Raw genomic sequence first — 9,806 nt, forward strand, 5'->3', positions numbered from 1 at the left:
GACTTCAACAAAGTCACAATGGTCAAATCCTTCAACAGAGTGATAATGGTCAAGGCCTTCAACAGAGTGATAATGGTCAAGGCCTTCAACAATGATAAAGTAAAACCATCAATGAAATCATATTAACGCCACCATAGCCAAAGTAAGGCCTAAAATAAACTCCTGTTAAAACCTTCAAGATATGACCTTCAATGTCCTTTGGACGAGATTTGTAATTTGATCTATGTTAGTTCGTAATGCATTTGTATTTTAGTATCTATTGTTTGTTCTGACTTCTTTTGTGTCTTTACACCCGTTGCTGATGATCTCTTTATTATGCATGTTCATTGAGACTGATTCTGCTTTATGGTCCAATGGCGTTTTTAGATTGTTTTCAACTTATGAGTTTGAATACTTTTCTATTTTAACAGTATAAAAATTATAAAAATCATTTCAATAATTTTTTTTTTTTTGTGACTTCCAAATAAGGTTTTAATCAGTTAGAGGCAAGAAAACGTAAACACAAAGTAATTTACATGAGGCACAATAGAAAAGTGTTAAGGAAGACATTTAGAAATTTGTACAAGAACGCAGTTGAGTTTAAAATAAGAAAATCGCAATAATAAGTGCACGCAATAATTTCTGAATTTACAGTACTTTCATTGGTTTGATAAAAATGTGTCCAATCAGATCGAGATATTAGGGTCTTTGATATATATATATGAATAGTTTTTGGAAATAAACATCCTTTGTATGATTATAGTATCATAAATAAGATATCGCATTTGGTATATATATATCTGTTTAATTTTACCAGGTTTGTAAACTACTATGATAATTTCTTTGTTTTTAGTAAGTTAAACATGAGTTTCTTGCTTTCGTAAGTCAGAGCAAATTTCAAAAAGTTAAACTTGTGAGCAAAAATTAATATGAATTAGACATAATTCAGTGGCGGATCAAGATCTTTGCCTAAGGGGGGGGGGGGGGGGAGGGGTGCTGACTGACCTAAGGGGGGGGCGCTCCACTCATGCTTCAGTGATTCCCTATATAATATACCAAATTTTTCCCACGAAAGGGAAGGGGGGGCCCCCAGGGCCCCCTTGATCCGCCTATGTAATCAAATAATAAAGTATATTGGATTGTGCTAGTACTCTGTGTATGTCGATTCATTCTAATAGTTAAGCTAAGTTAAGTTTGTTGTATATGATGGTTTACTTCTAAGTTATAGTTTGTTTTTATTATTTCAGGATGTGGTTATTACTACTGTACACAGTGATTGTATCGATTATTCCTCTGTTTAGTATACCAACAACCCCTCCAATTCGTACACGTATGTTTATACACTATCTTATATGATTTTTATTCTGAAAACTGTAAAATCATGATTTAAAAATGTTAATTAGAAAGTAAAATCACAAAAATACGGAACTTAGAAGAAAATCAATTCGGAAAGTCCATAATCACATGGCGAAATCAAATAACAAAACGCATAAAAAACGAATGAACAAGTCTGTAAGCTGACAGCTATCCATCGACAAAAACGCAAGGATAAGATATCTTTATTTTACATGTAATTAAAAAATGGAGCTATTTTCTAAACTCAGGTATCAGAATTGCCTTTTGTGTAAAAATAAAAATAAATGTCATAAAGTTTAGTGACCAAAATTTGATATCATGTATAGGAGTTATAAAAACATTTAAAATTTACGAAGTGTTCCTCTGCAGTACATAGATAAGAGAAACATCAGTAGAGGAGCGGACAGATATTTTACGGGACGTCGGAATTATACCTATTTTGAGGAAATTCGGGATTGAGCCTTTATTTTTGTGGGCATTCGAATTTTACCATTATCGGGATTTGAGAATGCATTTTTTATGGAATTCGGGAATAAATGCCTCCGGTCGCCCATCAAAACAGTAGTTCACGATTTTCAAAACTCCCGAATGCATTTGGAATATACAAAACATGAGATGAATCATATATAAGGGAATCGTTTTCAAACGGAACCTCACAGAGTGCGTCAAGGATTAACATTTTCTGCTATGAATGCATCAATAATAATAATAATAATAATAATATATTCTGGTGTCGTAAGATCACAAAAACAAGTCTCGTGATTTCAGACACAGACACACGTCTAAATCTATTTTTCTTTCATGTGCGCATTACTGATACTAGTAATCGAAGTTAGCATGCGTGCGCGTTCACGTCGAGTTAAATTTTAAGTTTCTTAGAATAAGAATAAAATATTTTGATGACTATATAACATATATGGTTATCATTCGAAAATATAATTCCAGACTGTGAGAAGATAGCAGACGGAACCCCGGGAATTATATCGAAGGTAACCATATATAATATAAAACTATCGACCTATAATACAGCTGTTGGAACCGTCGCCAAAGTCAGTTGTCTGGATGATGCACTGGTGGTGAATGGGGCCGACACTCTAACATGTCTTTCAAGTGGTCGATGGAGCAGTGCCAAACCCACATGTAAAGGTAAGTTTTGAAATACAATTGAAAACATTCAGACCTTGAAACAAATACAAAACAAGATAAGAAAAACAAAGCTTGAAAAAATGAACACAAAATGTACTAAAGCACCATTCTAATCGCCTATTCAAATAAAGAAAAAGAGACTGATGTTCTGTATGTTTTTTTTACTAACTCTCTTTTAATAACACAAAAAACCTTATCCCTTTTATGTAATCCCCACATGTGATTAAGAGATAGAAATATGGTAAGTTCGATTTTTTCCGAATGGCAATGGTCGTCCTTGTGACTGTGCGAGTTGACACAGCCAAGTCTGTTCAAAATTACGGCGTTAAATACGATCCCCGAGTAGAGAGATTGCCTTGATCTCTGCATGTAAAGACCACTTGCAACAACTCTTTCATTGGCCTGTAAGAGACCGAGCTTTCGCATTGAAACAGCTCACTTTCAAAATTTGGGCGCTGAATACGATCCCCGAGTAGAGAGATTGCCTTGATCTCTGCATGTAAAAACCACTTGCAACAACTTTTTGATTGGCCTGTAAGTGACCTGTTTCAATGCAAAATTTCTGTCCCTATCTAAGCAACCCATCCTATTGAAAGGGATAAAAACTGCGAACGAAACGACGTCATATTGAAACATATGGTAAACTTAAATGCAACTTTATTTTCTACAGAACCAGAGATAGTTAAGCCGAAAGACTACAAGCTGATCATCGGACTCTCTGTGGGAGGGGCGTGTCTTGTTCTTGTCGTTATAATTACTGGTATCATAGTCGGGAACAGAAAACAAACCAAAAAATTGCCTTCAGAACAAACAGACGCAAGGTAATTATTTACAGTCCTAACACCGATTAAGGACATATACAATGCATATTTTAAAAGTTTTATTTATGCATATTGATAAGTATAGATTATAACATGCCCTTTTCAATATTGGCCCTGGTATCATCCCGAGACTCCCATATCGGTCTCGAGGCTTCAGCCGAGGGCCGATATGGATCGAGGGATATTACCCGAGCCAATATGAAGACATGTTATAATTTTTTTATCACATATTTAAGTTCTGCAGAAAAGAGAAAAAATGTCAATTATAACAATTTAATGAAACATTAAAGGTAAAATCTTATACGTTTTATCACAAACGTGTCGTTACGGATGTAATGACGTCACGTCATTTGTAATCGGGGCACAATAACCAATAACCTCTTTTTGCCCCGTGCAATTTTGAGGTTTTTACATGTGCAAAACCCGACGAATACTGATCATTCCTAAAACGATTCTCGATGGGGAAAATGAGAGGCGAAATATACCAAAGAAATATTCAAAAGCAAAAGTCGAAACAAACCGACGTTTCCGTGTAAAAAAAAACCATACGTAACAAATTAAACACAAAGCAGAAAACCAAAACTGAGCAACACGAACACCATAAAAAAATTGCTATTTAACATGCAAATTAAAAAAAACTATAGAACAAGCAGGACAAGTAAGCAGTGTTACAGAGTAAACATAGCTTATGAAAAACGAAACGAAAACAAGGTCAGTTGTTTTAATACACGGTAGAGGGAAGAAACGTTTCTTTATCCCGGACCACAATCTCAAATAATTGAGAAAAAAGACTTAAGTGGAGATATATCTGACACATCTGCCCTTATAGAGATAAACATATAGATATTGATGTCGAATCTACATATCAATGTAAATAAGGAATGTGTGTGACGTATCATACTGACTGATATACACGAAAGAATGTTTTATCATTGGACAATGGTGTCTTTATCAGTAAAGATTAACATGTACACTAGATGTAAATATTGGGGACTTATATTTGAAGTGGACGAATTATTTCCCTGTTTGAGGCCCTTCATGGGGGGGTCCTAGTAATCACATAATCACCATTTTTTTGCCAACATAATCACATAATCATTAAATATTTGCTTATCTTTAGTAATCAAATAATCATAAACTAAAAATACAGTCCTAGGTAATCAAATAATCATGAAATATTTGGCTTAATAATCAAATAATCATTAAAAAAACGGCCAAGTAATCACATAATCAAAAACCCCATGAGGGCCCTCCTGTTTGTACCGCCAGATGTACTTCTGAAATAAATATCAGTGTTGGGGTGTTAATAGATATAGCTATATATATATATATATATAGGAAGATGTGGTGTGGGTGCCAATGAGACAACCCTCCATCCAACACTATTATTTAATAAAAAAATTAACAGTTACATTGTATCCTATTTTTATCAATAGAATCATATTCAAAACAGTGTGGTCCTGGCCATTGATTGACGACCTAAATTATCCCATTGACTGGGACAGATTAGGTGAACGTTTGTCTGTAAAGACCATTGCTCACTTCTTACTTATTATAGAATTTAAACTGTGGGGTCACCAAAGGTTCTTAACGCCTTTAATAATAAAATAATTCGAAAAATTATTCAGGAATAACTTTTATGTTTTGATTTATATTATTGATATAAATCAACACATCGTATTATTCCGGATTCGTTTTTCGAATTGCTTTATTTAGGTGTTGAGAACCTTTGGTGACCCCACAGATTCAGTGTCTTTAACAAGTACATAGTGAGCAGTGATTGTTACCGACAAACGTTCACCTAATCTGTCCCAGTCAATGGGATAATTTAGGTCGTCAATCAATGGCCAGGACCACACTGTTTTGAATATGATTCTATATTGAAATGCTATTATTGATTTTTTTTTTTTTTTTTTTGAAATTCTATTATTGTTTTTTTTTTTTTTTGTTTTTTTTTTTGTTTTTTTTTTTTTAGTCTGTATCTTGGGGGAGCGGATCCTTTTTCCTAATTTGTTTCAAATAGTGTAGGCGAATTGTACGCATTGAGTCATCCTCTAAAACGATCTCTAGTATATATGGAAATCTTTCTATGGTCTTTTGATAGTCTCGTGTGGTACATTTGAAATGAAAGAGTTCCAGAATGACACAAATATAGATATAAGAAGATGCGGTATGAGTGCCAATGAGACAAATCTCCATCCAAGTCACAATTTTAAAAAGAAAAACCAATATGTATGTATATGTGGTATGCAAACAAACTTATAAATAAGGCCGTATTTTTCTCGTTTAAATTGTTTAAATACATTTGTCATTTCGGGGCCTTTTATAGCTGATTATGCAGTTTTGGCTTTTCTCATTGTTGAAGGCCGTACGGTGACCTATAGTTGTTAATTTCTGTGTCATGTGGTCTCTAGTGGAGAGTTAGTTGTCTCATTGGAAATTATACCACATCTTCTTTTTTTATATCTGATTGTGTTTTCCATGTAGACTGAATGCAGGCAACAGACAGAAAACGTACTCAGCAGAAATGCAAACAAGATACACGGAACAAGAAACGAATCTCGAAAATCAACCGTAAGAGTTGTTATATAATATATAATAATTATAATTTGTGTTCTTATATATATAATTATTATAATTTGTCCTTATATATATAATTATTATAATTTGTCCATTTAGCCATCCTTTCAAATTTTCTACATTTCATGTTGTTTTAAGATATGACATACAAATATAATAATAGAATTAACAACGGGAACTTTTTTTTACTGACGTGAATGGAAATGTATGCCGGAAAATTAACAGAAAGACCAAGAATTCCAAGACAAACAATAAACAGTATGGGTATAATGAAAAACAGCAAAACGACAAGAAAACTAATAACAAAACTCTACACAGAAACTGAAGACTGCAGGTGCGGTCATGTGATCCAGAAGGTTGATCAGTTTCTGTTCCATTTCATGTAGTCAGAGAATACTCTGACGTCCAATGGCTGTTTTGAAAGACACCAGTCGTGTTAAAATACATAACCTAACCCTAACCCTTCATTTTTGTACACGAATAAGGCCGTTAGTTTTCTTTTTTGAATTGTTTTACATCATTTCGGGGCCTTTAATAGCTGACTATGAGGTTTTGGCTTAGCTCATTGTTGAAGGCCGTAAGGTGACCTATAGTTGTTAATTTCTGTGTCATTTTAGTCTCTCGTAGAGAGTGGTCTCATTGGCAATCATACCACATCTTCTTTTTTATATACAGCAAAATGGATAAATGAAAAAATAAAAAAAACTAGAATGTGTCTATAGTACACGGATGCCCCACTCGAACTATTATTTTCTATGTTCAGTGGACCGTGAAGTTGGGATGAAATCTCTACTTTGGCATTAAAAATTAGAAAGATCATATCAAAGGGAACATGTGTACTACGTTTCAAGTTGATTGGACTTCAACTTCATCAAAGACTACCTTGATCAAAACGTGTTTAACCTGAACAGGACAGACGGACAAACGAACGAACAGACTCACAGATCAGAAATCCTTGATAATGCCTCTCTACTATCGTAGGTGGGGCATAAAAATAACACAAAATCATACACAGAAACTGAAGAATGGAGGTGTGCTCATGAGCTCCGGAAAGTTAATCATGTTAATTTGTTCCAATCCATGTAAAACCAGTCGCGTTAACGTTAGAAAACGTATTATAACACACACATTATATATATATAACTATTGTATTGTATTCTTTTGATTGTATTTGCAGACATGTTTATAAAGTATGGTCACAAGATAGATCGTTGAGAAAGTTTATAACTGCATTCGATTTGATCGACTTAAAACAAAAAGGTAATTAATTATGATGTTATTGAATCTATTTTGTATTTTTCCCTCACAAAACTCACACTTTTATTTTATCTAATGTACAGAGGATAGGACACTTGGCCCTCTGAATTATTTTATCCTTTATCTTTATCTAAGTTCTTCAATCTTTATAACGTTTATCCAAGGCGTGTATTAGGTTCATTTTCAAAAAATTTGAATGTGATTACATCAATGAAGCGAAACTAATATTATGGGGACAATGTCAGAACGGGGCCGGTCAGAACCACAACCAACAAAGGCTGAAAGAATATCAAATATGAATGTGTTTCAGAAATTTCATGATAAACACTAATTCAAATATGCATGAAAATACAAATTTTTGAATTCAGAAAAAAAGTACCCATGATTATAAACGAATTTACCAAGTTTTGTAAACTATTTAACCAATTTCGTGTTTTATTTGCAGCTAGTAAAGTGTTTGATGTAACACATGCCTACATAGTTCTAGAGGATGACGGGACAGAGATAGATGATACTACAGCATTAGAGGCCTGTAAAGACAAAACACTACAGGTCCTGTCAAAACACCAGTCATGGACGCGAAACTCTTACTCCTCAAATGGAAGCGAGGTTATGCTCGATTTAAGAGGTGGTGACAATTCAAGTACTTGTGGAACAATTAAAAGCTTTCGTTTATAAAATATCATCAATCATGAAAATGAAAATTAATTTCACAGTAAGCATTCACTTTTCGGTTTGAATGGTTTTACACTAGTCCTTTTTGGAACCCTTTATAACTTGTTATTCGTTGTGACGCCAGGCTCCGTGTTGAAGGCCGAACATTGAACTATAATGGTGACTTGGATGGAGAGTTCTCTCATTGGCACTCATACCACATCTTCTTTTATCTTTAGAGTAGACAACAACGACAAATGTTCATTGCGATTGGCTCTTTCTTATGTTTATGTTTACTGTATGAACCTAGCAATAACTGACAGATATCATCAGGAGAAGCATTATTTGTCTATTTATCTCATATGTTATAGTAGTCTCAGATCTAATATGTTGATTAGTTGATGTTTTCAAATTGTTATATATCAGCTGGTCTGAATATATGCGTTGTAATCACACATTATTATGTATGCAAGCAATTCATTGTAAAAAAATCTCATAATTTTATGTATTTGTTCATATTTTTAAATAAATATAAATATCATCTACCTTTTCTATTTGTTATAATTATACATGTACATGTATGTGTAAGAGAGAGTGTTGCTGGTAGATCTTTGACAGTTTACTTTTAATTTATTCAAAACTGATTTTAACAATATACTGCTGTATGCTATCAAAATATACACCATTGTCCAAAGCTAGGTGAGCATTTAGCACTCACAGGTTGCTTTGGGGACCTCGGTTGGTCAAAGTTGTCCCCCACTTTGACCTGGAGATCAATCTTCTGATATCTCTCTGGTTTGTCTGTTTCCACCGAGTGGCCCGGTGGTTCTCTCCGAGTACTTCGGCTTCCACCACCATAATAACAGACTGACCGGTGTCCTAGCACTCCCTTTCAGTATTGGGTGGGGATTGATTGTCCTTGTAAAAAATAATTGTATAAATATATATACGTTAGGGACACATCTCCATTAATCCCGATTGGGAGTGTACATGGATGCCACTGTACCCTCGCAGCTTTCGAGGGGTTCTTCGGATATCGGAGGCATTTACCAGTACATACATACTCACAAACATGTTTGAATCCATTACATTCTGTTCATTCTTTCCAAACCAGGAGACGGTATTTCATTGGTGGTTATTGCTTTCCAAACCAGGAGACGATATTTCATTGGTGGTTATTGCTTTCCAAACCAGGAGACGATATTTCATTGGTGGTTATTGCTGTCAGCCTATTGATAATTGTTTTCCATTTAATGATGTCAACCTAATTCAAGTCCTGACGTTTGACTTTTGAAGTTGTACACATTTTGACAACCTGAAATCTTTTACTGTTGTACTTTTACTATTACTTATGAACTTTATAGCTGACTATGTGGTATGGGCTTTGCTCATTGTTGAAGGCCGTATGGTGACCTATAGTTGTTAATGTCTGTATCATTTTGGTCTCTTGTGGACAGTTGTCTCATTGGCAATCATACCACATCTTCTTTTTTATATGTCTTAAATTGTCTTCGTTAAAACTTATTTTTTAAATAATTGACATGATAAATTAGGTGACCGAGCTTCTAGTTTATACATTAAGTAAGTGAACTGAAACTATGGCTTCAATTCAAACAAACAACATTAATGTAGACTGGTAGTTTGGGATGTTTCTTTATTGATAGGACTGTCCTTCTGGTATCTTTCGCCCCTCTTTTGTTGAAAGGTTCTTTTGATTTTCTCTTTATTGTGGAGTCGAATACACTTGTCCTAAATTTAATGCTTTTGTGTATTGTGTTGTTTTCCGTATTCTAATCTTGGTCTCAAGTATATCTGATCAAAGTTATTAACGAAAAAAAGGGGCATGAAGACAGTTAAATTTTGTAACATTGAAACAGGATGCATATAGACAACATTCAATTCTGTTGCATTTCCGTCAAAAACTTTGTGGACATCATTTGTGTGGTTAGTGGCATTGTAATTCTGTTACTTTGTTTAGCGAATGGTTAAACAAATATAATGCTGTATTGAACG

General features: G+C 34.1%; 1 protein-coding gene across 1 annotated transcript; it reads left to right on the forward strand.

Annotated features, from left to right (window-relative positions):
* Window positions 1-744: 744 nt before the first annotated feature.
* Window positions 745-8,338, forward strand: LOC139496334 (uncharacterized). Its single transcript, XM_071284851.1, has 7 exons — window positions 745-796; window positions 1,227-1,309; window positions 2,281-2,481; window positions 3,152-3,302; window positions 5,790-5,876; window positions 7,060-7,142; window positions 7,585-8,338. The coding sequence occupies exons 2-7, from the start codon at window positions 1,228-1,230 to the stop codon at window positions 7,815-7,817; spliced, it is 837 nt and encodes a 278-aa protein (XP_071140952.1). The 5' UTR covers window positions 745-796; window position 1,227; the 3' UTR covers window positions 7,818-8,338.
* The last annotated feature ends 1,468 nt before the right edge of the window (window positions 8,339-9,806 follow it).

The sequence above is a fragment of the Mytilus edulis genome, chromosome 11 (genome assembly GCF_963676685.1).
Source record: "Mytilus edulis chromosome 11, xbMytEdul2.2, whole genome shotgun sequence".
Classification (NCBI taxonomy): Eukaryota; Metazoa; Mollusca; class Bivalvia; order Mytilida; family Mytilidae; genus Mytilus; species Mytilus edulis.